General features: G+C 42.0%; 1 protein-coding gene across 1 annotated transcript in view; it reads right to left on the bottom strand.

Annotated features, from left to right (window-relative positions):
* The window catches only part of LOC126355974 (uncharacterized), a 626,068-nt gene that overhangs the window by 299,081 nt on the left and 310,361 nt on the right, over positions 1 to 16,626 (bottom strand). The window contains exons 12-13 of the mRNA XM_050006583.1: positions 14,998 to 15,195; positions 400 to 603 (exon numbers count right to left, since the gene is read on the bottom strand). Coding sequence (XP_049862540.1) covers positions 400 to 603; positions 14,998 to 15,195 — 402 coding nt within the window. The remainder of the gene's footprint in view (positions 1 to 399; positions 604 to 14,997; positions 15,196 to 16,626) is intronic.

Here is a 16,626-nt window from a genome sequence, read left to right as displayed (position 1 = left end):
AAGAGGGAACAATTAGAGTGGAAAACTAAGAACGAAGTCCTCGGTTTGAAAAGCGTGTAAGACAGGGACGTAGTCTTTCGCCTTACTCATCGAAGAAGCAATGACGGAGATAAGGGAGGTTCAAGAGTGGATTTAAGTTCCAAGGGAAAGGATGGTGGAAATTGACAGAAGGATGGTGAAGGATGCGAAGGACTAAGAGAAGATTGGGATAAACACATACCCGAGCAATTCTGAGTAGTAAGCTAGGTTATACTGTAAAGTTCAGACGGCAGACGAAGCGAGGTCTACCCCGTGATCACACCTGGACTGGCTCTCCAGCAGTACAGGGTTACCTAGACGCGGACTGCAGTGCGCCGTGAAGCGCAGAGCAGCAGTGTGCAGCAGGTGGGGATGACTCACCGCGCTGTTGCCGGCCGCTGCCGCCGCCAGAAGGGCTGTCGCTCCCCCCTGGCTGGCGCGCTCACGGTCGCCCCCCTTCAGCACCTCCAGCAGCGCGCTGGCGCACTCTGCGTGGTTCCCCTCGGCCGCCAGGTGCAGCGCCGTCCTGCCGTAGCTGTCCGAGGCCGTCGCATCCGCTCCCCGAGCGAGCAGCTCCCTCAGCACCTAAAATGGACCAAAGTCACTCTCAAGGACCCTGCCAGTGTGGATTTGCAAGCAGAAAGTAAAGTCAGTCGTCGTTAATATCACTGCACATTATTTCCACAGGTTATCTGCCACTCATCCTCAGTTTACTCACGGAAGGCTAACGAAGACTTTACCTTTACACCGCTTAATTAGAATGCTGAGTGTATTTTGCATCTGTGAAAGGGGTGGTACATTACAAGACGACTTCGTGAGCAGCGCCAATCAGTCTCCCAGCACGAAACAGGTCGTTTCTATGGGTTGACTATGAACTCTTGATGATGAAAATAAACATGTACATACACAACTGGGAAGCCACCATATTGCGCATGTCGGTGGATACCCTGTATTACTATTAGTCATTTACTCCTTTATTATCAGAGAGGTTCTGGAAACCTATGCTGTAGTGATGGTGTGCACATGAATCACTTTTTTTGTACGTAAAATATGGTCGGATGTGTAAAATTAGTTTTGCGTTATGTTTGTTTCACAAAAGTAAACTATCAAAACTTTATTCGACCTTTTCAAGCTTCGATAGGAGCATTTTTTGCGCTGGCAGTTTTACACGTGATGCAGCTTCTGATCGACTTGAAGCTGTCGTTGGAAACTCCACTGCAATCTTTCTCGTGTTCAGTTCTTCCGACAGAATGCGTTCTCACGTACAATCTCTACTACCTTGTAGGATCAGAATCCTCCCCTTCTCAACCTATCTGGTGTACTGCCAGTCATTTTTGAACCGGAATGGTCGTCGTCATCAGTCAAAATCTAGCCATTTTGCAAACGCATAGACCAGTCGTATGTTTCTGACCTCAACAGTTGTCTCCAAAAGATTGCTTGAGCATGTGAAACAACCCCGTGTACTAACATACTGTTCTTTCAGATGAGCTACTAAAAAGCCGCGAATTAGCGGAAACACGATACTTTAAGTATATTGACCAATTACTTGAAAGGATGCCAAAATTTTGAGACTTAACATCCGGAATGTGTATGAAAGACATCACGATAAAATTTCTGCTCCCTCAATATCGTGTATGAATAAGTAAACATGCCACGTTCTGGTGTTATTTTGGTATTGTTATATAAGATGTTATTCTTCAAATCCATATTTTATTTGGCTATTGTATACTAAATTTGTGTATGAATGTATTTATGTGTATTTTGTTTGAGGTATTCACTAGGCTGCAGGCGGTGTTGCGTTCGAGGCAGTCGATCGTATGACATAGGCGCAGCTGCGGCAGGGAGTCGCCATCGCCAACTGCATCTTCAAGGAATAAGGCACATGGAAGATTCCTTCAACCCAATTAACAAGGGAGAAGGAGAAGAAAACACAAATTTTAAACTAATAGCTCCTCAGTCTCTTATGTGAAGACCTTAAATAAACGTCTACAGCAGCATGCTATGAGTCATCATTCTTTGTGTACGTAATTCTCGGAATAAATTAGTCTACTAATTTAAATGAATTGAATATTCCAATATGCAGTAGAATACTAAAGTTCGAGAACTGTATATCGGTACTGCACTACCGGCCATGCTCACGTTTCAACTGTTACAAATTGATGTGACTCCATCAAGCGTGTAGACCATCATTTATAAGGAAACTCTGCAAGGAGAAGTAGTCGGAACCACGAGGTAATTTGCGGCATCTGAATTTCTAATGATTCGCGAATACCAAGAAATTATACTTCAATGTTAATAAGAACAAATTGTTGTCACCAAGAAATAATACTCTATGTGATGAAAAATATCCGGATACCGGCTGAAAATGACTTACAAGTTGGTGGTGCCCTCCATCGGTAATGCTGGAATTCACTATGGTGTTGCTCCACACTTAGCTTTGATGACAGCCCCCACTCTCGTAGACATATGTTCAATCGGTTGCTGAAAGGTTTCTTGCAGAATGGCACCACATTCTTCACGGAGTGCTGCTCTGACGAGAGGTATTAATGTCGGTCGGTGAGACCTGGTGCGAAGTCGGCGTTCCAAAACATCCCCAAGTTGTTCTATAGGATTCAGTTCAGGACGCTGTCCAGGCCATTCCATTACAGGGATGGTATTGTAGTCTAATCCCTTCGCCACAGGCGGTGCATCATGAACAGGTGCTCGATCGTGTTGAAAGATGCAATCGGCATCCCCGAATTGCTCTTCAAAAGTGGAAAGCAAGATGTTGCTTAAAACATCAGTGTAGGCCTGTGTTGTGATAGTTCCTCGCAAAACATGGGGTGCAAGCCCCCTCAATGAAAAACACGACCACATCATAACAACACGGCCTCCGAATTTTACTGTTGACACTACACACTCTTTGAGATGACGTTCACCGGGCATTGCTCATACCCCCAGCCTGCCATAGGATCGCAACATTGTGTACAGTGATTCGTCACTGCACATAACGTTTTTCCACTGTTCAGTCGTCCAATTTTTATGCTCCTTATACCAAGCGAGGTGTCGTTTGCCATTTACAGGCGTGACGTGTGGCTTATGAGCGCCCGCTCGACAGTGAAATCCAGGTTTTCTCACCTCCTGCCTAACTGCCATTTACTTGCAGTGGATCCTGATGCAGTTTGGGATTCCTGTGTGATGGTCTGGATAGATGTCTGCCTATTACACGTTACGACCCTCTTCAACTGTCGGCGGTCTCTGTCAGTCAACAGAAGAGGTCGGCTTGTACGCTTTTGTGTTGTACGTGTCCCTTCACGTTTCCACTTCACTATCGCATCTGAAACAGTGGTGTGACCTCATAAGCAAGTGACTGCGTGTGAGATCGTTCTCCAAGATTTTATATATTTTTAGGTTTCAGATAGATATTTTAACGGTTTTTGTGATAATATTTACTATATAAGTGACTAATTAGTGGTTTCTTCATTCACCTCTGCCTTTCTTCTGACCTGATATTTGTGAGTGTTTCATATCGAGCAACGTAACCTCTTAACTGTGTTTACATTCCACGCTGACCAGTTGAAGCTGTCGCGGCGCATCGAAAGTTAAGTACTAATTAATTGTTTGTGTATAGTGGTTTATTTAGGAGCTTTAGTTGTCTTCAACCGGAGTTTTTTGTGTTTCTGATTAAATAATTTCAGAAGAACCTTTTGGGAACTGTTTTCAGCTTCATTACTGTGTCATTAGACGTTTGATTCTCTTTCTGTATTAGTCTTCTGTTATATTCACATTGGTAGTTTAATAATACTGTTAATAATAGTAGTTACTTCCCTTATAGAGTAAGTTTGTGATTATTGTAGTCAGGTTTTTAACATCTTCTTATTGTAGTAGCGGAACTTAGAAAAAGTAAAATTTTACCATGAGTGAGAAGTGAGGGCTTTGCCGTAGGTTCGTGAGTAGTGGACTGCGGTGTGAGGCTTGTTCGCATTATTTTCACTGGGGGGAATGCAATGGGGAAGCCAGTGGTCATTCTGATGAGATCCTCTCCTGGAACTGCAGGTTATGTAGCAAAGAGAAAGTTGATAGAGGACTAGGAGCGTAAGATATGTGCCCTTCAGGTGCAGTTGAAAAACGCACAGGAGGAGCTAGATAGGATGAGGAGGGAGAAGGGGGTTGGGGAATTGGAGCTGGCTATTGGCAAGAGATCTGATAGGAGAAGATTTTCAGATAGTTTTACTATTGGTGTCTACAATAGATATGACCAACTGTCAGAGTCTAGTGGAGAGGAATCTCTAGTAGCTGTAGATGTAGGAAGTATGCAGCAGACCTCAGTAGTGACGGTGGCTAGAACAGTTGCAAAATCGTAGAGGAAGAAGAAGGTTCTGCTGTTAGGTAGTTCTCATGGCAGAGGTGTAGGACAGCAGTTGCAGAAAGTGTTGGGGAGTGAGTACCAGGACACCAGCATTGTGAAGCCTAATGCAGGATTGGCTCAGATGACTATTAACATAGGGGTGTTATGTAGGGATTTTACTAAAGAGGATCAGGTAGTGATTGTGGGTGGGGCTGGTAATAGTATTGATAGGGTTGGGGAGTTTGACATAGATGGTGACCTGTAAAAGTTAGCCACTCATACTGGCAACATGAATGTGCATTTCGTGGAACTGTTTCAGCGTCACGATCGGCCTCATCTTAATACAGCCGTCAGGCGTAATAACATGAGACTTGGGGGTGCGCTAATGACAGAAAGCGTGGGTCACATTTCAGTGGTGTCGGTGGGGTCTATCAGCAGGACGGGTTTCACTAGACATGGCCTGCACCTCAACAGGTTTGCGAAGGGGAGGTTGGCAAAACTTATAGGTGACAGCATAGGTGGGGTTGGTGGGATCACTCATGGGAAAATTCTTGCAGTAGTGGGTGTTAGAGCTGCACCGTTTTTAGATTGAAGTCAGCTGATAGGTATTCCTGCTTAAGTGGAGTCTCTATAACAAAAGAACCACTTTTGACAAATCTTAGGTATCCGAGTAATGAGGGAATCAGTATATTTCATTAAAATATACAAGGTATTAGAGATAACGTTAGTGAACTGCTTATAGATGTTGACTCTGAAATTACTGGTGTATCTGAACACTTATTAAATAAGGAGATAATTCAGGGGTTTCCTTTACCAGGATACAGGTTGGCTGGCAGGTTTTCGAGGGGCTCTTTGCGGTGTGGGGTAGTAGCCCTGTATATGAAAAACGGCATCCCATTTGAATCAATTTATGTTTCAAAGTACTGCACTGAAAAGGTGTTTGAATGTTGTGGTGGCGTGGTTAAATTTAACGGAGCTAAACTTGTAACTGTTGTTATTTATAGAGCCCCAGACTCCGATTTCACAATATTTCTGCTAAAGCTAGAGGAGGTTCTTGGTACACTTTATAGGAAATACAAAAAGTTTGTTATATGTGGTGACTTAAATATTAATTGTATAAGTGGTGGTACAAGGAAGAGGATGCTGGTAGACCTCCTTAATTCATATAATCTTATGCCAACGAGAGTGCAAGGAAACAGTAGAACAACCATAGACAACATTTTTGTTCATTCCTCATTACTAGAAGGGCATTCTGTTAGCAAAAAGGTAAATGGCCTTTCAGACCATGATGCACAAATTTCAACTCTAAAAGATTTTTGTGGTGCAGCACGTGTTAAATACAGTCATCAGCTGTTTAGGAAAGCTGATCCAGTTGCTGCAAAGACCTTTGTAAACAAAAGTGGCAAGATGTTTACAGCGCTGATACACTATATGATAAATACAATGCTTTTCTCAAGCCTTTTCTTGTGCTCTTTGAAAGTTGCTTTTCGTTAGAACGTTCAAAACAGGGTACTAGCACAAACAGGCAGTCTGGGTGGCTGACTAGAGGGATAAGAATATCTTGTAGAACAAAGTGGCAACTATATCAAAATGTTATAAACTGTTAAAATCTAAGTGCAGCAGCCCGTTACAAACAGTATTGTTAGGTGCTTAAAAATTTTATTAAGAAGGCAAAAAGTATGTGGTATGCAGAAAGAATAGCTAAGTCTCAGAATAAAATTAAAACCATATGGTCAGTCGTAAACGAAGTGGCTGGTCTGCAGAAACACGCCGAGAACATAGAGTCAGTGCGTAGTGGGAATGTCCGTGTTACTGATTAGTCGCATATATGTACAGTATTTAATAATCACTTTCTACATATAGCAGGTGAACTAAATAGAAGCCTAGTCCCAACAGGGAACCATATAGCGCTCTTAGAAAATGTGTTCCGAGACTGTTACCTGAAATGCTCCTCCATGATACTGACAAGAGGGAGATTGAGTTAATTATTAAATCACTAAAGACCAAGAACTCTTATGGATATGCCAGGGTATATAACAGAATACTGTTCTATGTATGTTAGCCAAGTACTTAGCTATATCTGTAACTTTTCCTTTAGGAGTGGTCGGTTTCCTGGCCGATTAAAGTACTCGGTAGTGAGCGACACTTTATAAAAAGGGAGAAATTTATAATTTGAAAATTTTAGACCTATTTATATGCCATCGGTGTTTGGTAAAGGTATCGAGAAGTTTGTATATACAAGGTTACTGCAGCATTTAATTCACATAATTTACTGACAAATGTACAATTTGGTTTTAGAAATGGTATAACAACTGAAAATGCAATATTCTCTTTTCTCTGTGAGGTTTTGGATGGATTCAATAAAAGGTTGCGAACGCTAGGTGTTCTCTTTGATTTAACGAATGCATTTGATTGTGTTGACAACAAAATATTATTGCCTTAGTTGGACCATTATGGAGTAAGGGGAGTAGCTTACAATTGGTTCACCTCTTACTTTAAGGTAATTCCCCGCAATATAGAGAGTGGTAGTGGTGTACAGTCCCAATGGGGTACTGTTAAGTGGGCGTTCCCCAAGGGTCGGTGCTGGGGCCACTGCTGTTTCTTACTTGTATAAATGATATGCCTTCCAGTATTACAGGTGATTAAAAAATATTTCTGTTTCTGATGACACCAGCTTGATAGTGAAGGATCGTGTGTGTAATATTGAAACAGTATCAAATAATGTAGTTCATGAAATAAGTTTGTGGCTTATGGAAAATAATTCGATGCTAAATCACAGTAAGACAATTTTTTTTACTGTTTCTAACTCACAATTCAACAAGAACCGATGTTTTGATCAGACACAATGGGCATATTATAAGCGAGACGGAACAGTTCAAGTTCCTAGGCGTTCGGATAGATAGTAAGCTGTTGTGGAAAGCCATGTCCAAGGATCTTGTTCAGAAACTAAATGCTGCTTTATTTACCATTAGAACAGTATCTGAAATAAGTGGCACTTCAACACGAAAAGTAGTCTACTTCGCATATGTTCATACGCTTATGTCGTATGGCGTAATTCTTCTGATTCAAAAACGGGCTGTTCGAACTATATGTGGTGTACGTTCGAGAACCTCTTGTCGACCCCTATTCAGTAGTCTGGGAATTCTGATATTGCCCTCACAGTATATATTTTCTTTAATGTCGTTTGTTGTCAGCAATATTAGCCTATTCCCACGAGTTAGCAAAAAAAAAAAAAAGGTTCAAATGGCTCTGAGCACTATGGGATTCAACTGCTGTGGTCATAAGTCCCCTAGAACTTAGAACTACTTAAACGTAACTAACCTAAGGACATCACACACACCCATGCCCGAGGCAGGATTCGAACCTGCGACTGTAGCACAAGAGTTAGCAGCTTTCACTCTGTTAATACTAGGCAGAAATCCAATCTGCATGTGGAATGCACTTCCTTGACTCTTGTGCAGATAGGAGTGCAGTATTCTGCTGCATTCTTTTTCAATGAGCCACCACAAGAACTCAAAAATCTTAGCAGTAGCCCAAACTCTTTTAAGTCTAAACTGAAGAGTTTCCTCATGGCTCACTCCTTCTATTCTGTCGAGGAGCTCCTGGAAGAGCTAAAAAAATAAGCAAATTCCAGTGTTACATTGTTTTTCTATATTTATACTTATGACTCGTTACCTGATTATGTTTTTTTTATATTTCACTTTATTTGTTTCTAATATAGTGTTATAATTTCATGTATTGATTCGTTCCAGGACAATGGAGACATCTCCTTAATTTGGTCCCACGAAACAATAAATACATAAATAAAAAATAAATAGGAACGTTTTGGACTGTGGAAATCTCGGAAACAGATGTATGACACAAGTGACACCCAGTCACCTTGTAACCTCGCCCTCACTTATCGACCTTAAAAATTAAACCACGTGCACCTAATGGAAATTTGGACAAAGCAATCGTCACCGAAGTTAATCTGTCGGTAAAGAGGGAGGTAAGGCTTACATCTAAATGAAAGGAAAAATGCGAATGAAATTGGTGGAAATTAATTTTGAAAAGGGGTAAAGTTAATAAAGAAAGTAAATGTGCGGTCGTTACGTTAACAATTGATTAGCGTTAATGAGGTATTTGAGATTTGGGGAAAATCATGGTTGCCAGTCCTCTGGACAACTACTATAATAACTGAATGCACATATAATTAGCACTAAAAGCGTGGCAACTGAAGGTTGACACGTGTTGTGTGAAAAGTGAATGTTTGTCTGAAGTAATAAATTTCGCTACCCTCTTACTTAATTTAGCAAAAGAATTAATAAAACTGTAAAATTGAAAGTTAATTTAGTGACTGAAATTAATAGTGAACTATGTTTCTGAAGCACTACGAAATTCAATGAAATAAGGTTAGACTTGGGCTACCTCAACAATCAATTCAAAAGCTACTTGAATCTACGCAATTAGAGATTTAACCTTGAACTTGAATAAAATGATTCTGAACAATTAAGAATAGTAAAATTTTGTACGTACCAAGCTGAGCTGCAGTCACAGGTAAGCTAAAATATGGTAACAAAACTCGCACTCTTAATTTGTGCTTGTGTAATTTAAATATTGTAGCCAGCTATGAATACTTTAACTGAACTTTGAAATTAAAGCATTGAAATGGAATGGTATTACTTTAATGCGGGCGTTTGAATTTCAACGACACTCGCGTTCATTCCGGAAAAGGAAGGGACCCTGATTGGCAATGCAATTGGGACAATGAGCAACAAAGGTTCATGCTAAGTTGCTGTAATTTTATGAGGCAAATGGAACAATTTTAAAATCTAAGGTCTGCCATACAGTTCTAAAACGATACGTGCTTTCAGTCTTCCTTGTTGGTTGATTGAAGGTTTGAAGTCGTCGGTCGAGGAGGTGGCGACAGTAAGTCATTGTCGGCCGTCGCTGTTGCAGAAGCTGGATGTTGGCGCGCCTTCATCTCGACACGGTCACCAGGCGAAACGGGCTCTTGATGTGCGCCAGCTAATGCTTCCCGTCCGCGACACCGTGTCAGAAAGCATAATAGCAAGTCGAGCGCCATTAGATGCTCCCAAACCCCGAAAGCGCGGCAACTCTTGGGAGCGTCACACAACACAACTGCTCCACCACCAGCCTCCCGCCAGACCCTCTCTGTCCGCGCTCCATGCGGCAGAGTTCACACTACCAAAGATCCTAAACACTTTGGTTCTCCACACGACCGACCGATGTAATCGTTCGATAGAATAGTTTTCCCCTAGGCCAGACCCAGCGTAAAATACAAATAATACCTGCAAAACAAACCAATTATACATCCACAAAGACACACACACACACACACACACACACACACACATATATATATATATATATATATATATATATATATATATATTCAGGTAACAAAATAAGGAAAAAAATTATAGTGCAATAGGTGGAAATAGTAGGATATTCATTTCCAGCGTTACAACTTGACCACCGCTCGAAGTCAGTGATCTCTGCAGAGCTCCCCATTCAGCTCTCTCACGATGTGTAATGACTACTGATGTCGCTGATATAAAAAATTGTATTAACTGTCTTTAGTGTCTAGGCTATTACTATCACTCCATCCAGAGATTACAGCGAATCTTTAAGCAATATCCTGGAACTGGGTAGACAGCGCCACTTTGGAACTGGCTGACTGGACTGAACGACAAGCTAAGGTTCGTCAAATGACTAAATACGATCGATTCGAAGACCGAACGCAAGACGACATGCCAAGAAGACGTAGCCTGTTTAATCTCACGGAGAAGATTTTCGAAGACGCAGAAGTTTCGGTGCTAGAGGAGAGTCGGAATTTTGCAACTACACCAGGGACCATTCCCATCCGAGATGTGATTAATGGAATAGAGCAGGTTTTTTCGAAACTTCCTAAGGATGCTGCCGAAGAGATTAGGCGTAACACATGCCGCAACTTAAGCTTCACCTAGGAGGTCCAAATTTAACTTCACCTCAGCTGAAAGGAATGCTCTACGAGAATTGAGAGAAGACGGGCTTCTCTCACGCACAGAAATAACAGCAAGATATACAGACTGCTCGACGTCCCTGCATACAGTAAATTAAAAAGTTATTCGACGGGTAGGTCCCAGAGAAAGACTTTGGAACTAATCAGGAAGAGATCGATCCCAGCGCAAGTCGCTAAGGGTTTGCGTCAACAGGCTGCAGTGCCTCCTAGATTCTACGGCCTACCCAAGATCCAGAAGAATATGTTACCTCTCCGTCCCGTTGTAAGTAACATAGGAGCACCTATTTATTTCTTTGCCAAATATCTGACATAACTATTGGGACCTCTCGTAGGCAAGTGAGACCATCATATTTGAAACTCTAAAGATTTCATAGATCGCCTGAAAATTCTTAAATTGTAATCGTCGGATGTCGTGTATTTATTTACAAAAGGGCACTTCCAGGTTTATTTGGAGCTCATTAGCCACAGGTTTGAAGAGGACACAGTAGCATTATTCAAACATGTGCTTACTTCAACATACTTCTTAATTCATGACCAATATTTCGAACAGGTGCACGGTTCCGCCATGGTAAGCCCACCCTCCTGTGATTGCTAATTATTTTATGGAGGACTTTGAAGAAAAGGCATTGGAGTCAGCCACTCTCAAACCCCCTTGTTTTCTGCGGTATGTGGATGATACATTTGTGGTGTGGCCACATGCACTTGATACTTTACCCACGTTCCTTCAGCATCTTAAATAGCTCCAATTATAAACTTCACAAAGAAGTGGAGAAACATGGTACTTCACATTTTCTTGAAGTTTTGGTACAAAGGAAACCAGGGGTAACTTTGGGACACAGTGTCTATCGCAAGCCAATGCATACAGATCTATATCTGCAGGTCACAAGCTGCCAACATCCTGCAGATTGCGGCAGCGCATTACATACGTTAGTTCATAGAGCACTTGCAGCATTTTATCCTGAAAGCCTATAGAGTGATATACAATATTTGAAATTTGAAGACAGTCTTCCGACAAAATGGTTATTCTGAGAGACAGATATGTGATGCATTCAGGCCCAGGGGAGTTCAATCTATGGAACAGACTGAAGAAACAAAGACACCCGCCACTTTGGCCTCTTTGCCGTATTTTGGTGCCATGTCGCCAACAATCTGAAGAGTTGAGTCCTAGGACGGTAGGGATTTATGAGTGTTTTTCAACCACCTGCAAAATTGGGGAAACATGTTCGGTTCGGTTAAGGATGAATTTGGCCTGAGGAAATGTGGTGTGTACACAATTCCTTGTCAGCATGGGGCAGTATATATATATATGCACCTAGATATCAGCAAGGCTGAACCACTTGAAAATGTGAGACAGTTGCTCCCAGGAAATATTGTGAAATTTGCACAACGTGATCCGGCGGCAAACCCATAAAGACTATTTATAAGAATTATACAGTTTACTTGATACTTAAAATTCTCTTGGAAGTTAAATCAGGAGGAGATTTTTTTTAGCAGCATAATAAACGAAAACTTTACTGAGAGAATAAGGAAACAGACTGTAACGAAATGGTAACATATCACAACGGTTTATTAAGTGAAGTGGAACATAAAAGCAGAACTGAGACCTTTCGACACTAATCTGAGTCGTTAAAAGAAGATAATAAGAAGAAGTAACCCAGTACGTTACAAAAGAGCTAGTGCTACTCCACTAATAGTATGCACAGTCAAATCATAAATTGACAACACTACGATGCAACACAGCGTGTATTTCGAACAACTGAGCACCAGTTGCCTATGGGAAGCACAGTTGCAGTTCAACTAATTGGTATGCGGAGACGCTTTCAGTACGCATAGACTTCAGCTATGAGAGTTACCGCTAACACCACTATGCAGAGATCATCTGCCTATAGCAGTCCAACACTCACACAGTGAAGAGAGGTATCAGAATTACTGCTGACATCAATGCAAAGCTAACATCCGCCAATAGCAATACAATCGAGTGGGTGCAAATAAAATTTGACTAATAAAGTGAAGTGTTGAGATTCTGTGGTCATGCAGACGTCTGTGTATGAGACAGAAATTTTCAATCAATTATTGTGATCAAGTCAGTTCAAAAAACTTCGTGACACAATAACAGACATGCAGATAGTTACCAGCTACGTATATATGATAATACAATTGACCAGCCAAACGGTAAAACATGTATTTCAATGGCTGCCATCTCTCTCGCACCAAAAACTCCCTCCCGTACAGTACAGCCACCTATGGATGACAGGCCTGCAGTGACGAGAACTCCCTTCCCTAGCACGCAGAAGGCATCACAAGGGCGTTCACAGACATTAAATACACCCCTCCTCCGGAAACGTAGTCCACAAACAGGTTTCCCATGCTGTGCCTTCACATACTCCACTCTTCCCATCATCTCCAAGAATCAGATAAGAAGGCAGCACCCCTCTTCACCAAATATCATCCTGCTTCGAGACAACTGAACCATGTCCTTCGCCAGGGCTTTGATTATTTAAGGCATCACAAGGGCGTTCACAGACACTAAATACACCCCTCCTCCGGAAACGTAGTCCACAAACAGGTTTCCCATGCTGTGTCTTCACATACTCCACTCATCCCATCATCTCCAAGAATCAGATAAGAAGGCAGCACCCCTCTTCACCAAATATCATCCTGCTCCGAGACAACTGAACCATGTCCTTCGCCAGGGCTTTGATTATCTGTCATATTGTCCTGAGGGGCACCCTATCCAGGATCCATCCCAGCCTTCCTAAAGTGGTGTTCCAATGTCTTCCCAATATATATAACATCCTAGTCCTGAACTAGGCCACCCCCACTCACAATCGCTTGCCACAGAGCGTGAGGCCTATCAAGTCAACTCACTCAGTACCTCCTATCCAGGCTTATCCTACCCAAATAGAGGCCGTGCCACCTGTGAAAATAGCCATGTCATATACAAACTCTGCTGCAAAACACTGCACAGCCTTTTATGTTGGGCTCTGCATGAGCCTATTCATAATTCTCTCATACTACACAGCTTCATTTGTTTGTCTCTGGGACCTCAGTTGGTGGTGCAAATGGTCTATTACCCTAGATGTAAAGAAGAAAACGGAAAAGACTGAGGAACTGAGTGTGTTTTTCGTTGACAGAGCACACTATCCATATTTCGTTTTAATATTTCATTTGGTTGTTGGTGCTTGTCGGAGCACCACCCCATGTCTGATACATTAAAGTGCTGTACTTCAATGTATCTTTCCTTTCCTCTTCTTGTCCGATCAATTGACTGTATGAAAGATAGTGTGCACGGATTTCAGTGTGTAGATCTGTGGGATTGTAGTAGTCTGAAACTGTGTCAGAACAAGCAACAGTTGGAAACAAGTACCAAGTAGCAAAGAGGTTTCTCTTTGCTTTGGACGAACCTTTTGTGTAATTTGGCACCACACTAAGGGTTCCTCTGGCCACTTCCGTAGGCACAGGGAACGGATCTGGTTGGAGAGCGAATGCTTGCGGTGCGTTCCGAGTGACGCGAGACGGGTGAGACCTTCTGGCAGTAAGAGTATCTTTGTGATGAGAAGTTAATGTTATGTTTAATGTAAGTTTTTCAAAGTTAGTCAATGTAGATGATTCACTTCATCTCTCATAGTTTATTATCGTGTGTGACAAATTTTACTTGCTAATTTGAGAGTGTTAAATGCGTTAAAATCCAAGGACGACGTGGGCTGTTGTTCAGTTCAACTGTCAATCAAACACTTGGAGCCGTGTTGAGCTTATTGTGATTCAGTTCATTTTGTTGAGAATGCCTTTCGCGAGAGCATGTATATTGCGTATTATTTCCATGGTTGTATGACTGAGTTTTGTGCAATTCGTCTCACTTGATAACTTTATTTGTGCACGCTTTTGTTTGTCATGACCACGTGGTCATGAGGGAGTCTATAGTGCCAAGACCACAGTAATCGTCCGCTATAGAATATTTGAATTATTTGGGACCCTTATTTATGCTTCATTTTTACAGCAATTCACTATAATAGAAATTTTGTTCCGTTTTTCTGCATCTTCAAATCAAGGGAACAGTCCCTCTTGCTACCCACGTGTGTTGCGGTGAAGGTATTTAGCTCTTTTCTTTCGTGTTAGTTTCTCTAGTGCGTGTAAATGTAAGTGTTCATGATTAAACCATCCTCCTCCATAGAGCATAGATCTTGCTGGGGACTCCAAAGTACGAGGGTTAATTACGCGATGTAATAGATTGTTGGCAACAGCAACCATCATATTACTCACTACAAACGTTCATGTGTGCAATTAAATTTACTGATATAATAAGGGTTGTTTTCCCAGAATTTTTGTGTACTCCATGCTTCACCCAGCATTGATGTACGGCACATCCTACTGAATTCCGTTTGCGTGACAGTTGTAATGAGACCACACTCTCCATATTCAGACTAATTGTAAAGATATCCCTTAATTTCCAAAGTATCTTTCACGCCAACCAGCTGTCTACTAGGATGAGCAGCCACGAAAAAAGCAGCTCCAATACAAAATCCTACAAATTTCCGTGTGATCACCATTTGCCACGTAGTATATAACAGGCATTAGGTGAGTCATTTTCGTTTCTTGATGAACGTGTATGAAGATCACTTTCGTGTGCTACTTAATACTTCTGTCTTACCGTGTCCCTTCCATGAGTGGCTGCCATGAGCAGTGGCGTCACGCCTTGGTTGTTCCTTCCCTCGAGGCTTGCCCCGGCGTCCACCAGCAGAGCGGCGCACTCCAGCTGCCCCATGGCCGCTGCCGTGTGCAGCGGGCTGCAGCCACAGTCGTCCGTGGCGGCCGGGTCCGCAAAGCCGCACATCAAGTCTCTCAGCACCTGCGAACCATACACCGCTGATACCCAACATTTATCCAGCTAGGTCACTCTGCTTAAGCTGCTAATGACTCTATCACTGTTAGCTAAATGGCTTTATTAATTCTTGACAATATTTTAGGTTTGCATTATAATTACAATCGTAATTGTATTAAGCGGAAAGGGATGATGAGGGGACAGCTGGAGACGTTGTACAAGTAAAGTGACCCCCTTGGGCCCTCAATTTGTATTTCTTTCCGTACTTGCGTCAACAGATCGTCTTCAGCAGTTGTATTGATGGTGACTGTGTCTGCCAAGGAATATGGAACTCCTCCCTAATGCTGTTATTGATCGCAATAATAGAATAAATTTGTCATTGATACACGTGTACCGAAATCTTAATACTGAGTTTAGCGGAACATATCAGACCCTTGTTCAGGATTTTCAAACTAACACCTAGCCCTGGGCAAAGGTTGCCTTGAAATTACGTGAAACAAAACCCAGAAGCACGCATGCTCACATTATACATCAAACGTAGATGCAGCACATTGATCTACTACAGCTAGTCTCCAAAGGAGCCAGTTTAAGACGGACCTAACGCTAGGATTGCTGCTACAGTATGCCACAAGGGCGATTAATGATGGAACGGTTATCATGTGGGAGTACCTGTAGAGTCGATGCGCGAGCTGTCTGAAACATGAAGCACAGATCATCATGTGATTTAACAACCGACTGTAAAAAAACTGGGCAAAGGTGAGAGAGAACAACGGATGCTCATTGTTTTATAGATTCGCAGTTTCAATTTATCCTTCGACATACACCCCCCCCCCCCCCCCACCCCACCAAATGGCTCCACACACAAACTATAATGGGAATGGCCGTAAAAAACGAATCTGGTCTCTTCCTTTGCCTAAACCAAGGGTGATCATCCCCAACACTGGGAAAAATGTGGTTATGTAGTGTCAAAAACAGCAGAGCAGTATTTTGCTTATGGTGCTGACGCCTGACTGTGAGGATTGAACAGCGTACCTCCAGCTAATGGACTAAACTGTCACCTTTTTTATTGCCCTAATGTCTCAAAGCAGTTTTCTCATTCTAATTTGCTACATCATGGTTTACTTAATCAAATGTGCTCTCTACATGACATCAGGGGATTGTTTTGTGAGGTGACTAGCCGCTACAACACATTAATTTTGACATGTAACCTGTAACTATTCAAAAGAGGATAGCAGGTGTTCTTTTGCACCCTTTCTCAAAATGAGGTGCTAAATACTGAGCGCTACAACAAGAAAGGCGAGATAACATTGGTGTTAGATGCAGGAGCGATTCACCATCACAATGAAATAAAACATAAACACAACTATGCGTCAATAAGTTTCCATGGCTAGTGTCATCTTGAATAAAATAATTCAGGGTATTGGGAAGCATCATTATGGACATGGTCGTTGTCGATTA

The sequence above is a fragment of the Schistocerca gregaria genome, chromosome 3, assembly GCF_023897955.1.
Source record: "Schistocerca gregaria isolate iqSchGreg1 chromosome 3, iqSchGreg1.2, whole genome shotgun sequence".
Taxonomy (NCBI): Eukaryota; Metazoa; Arthropoda; class Insecta; order Orthoptera; family Acrididae; genus Schistocerca; species Schistocerca gregaria.
The sequence above is the reverse complement of the archived record's forward strand: the minus strand, read 5'-3'. Positions and strand labels throughout refer to the sequence as shown.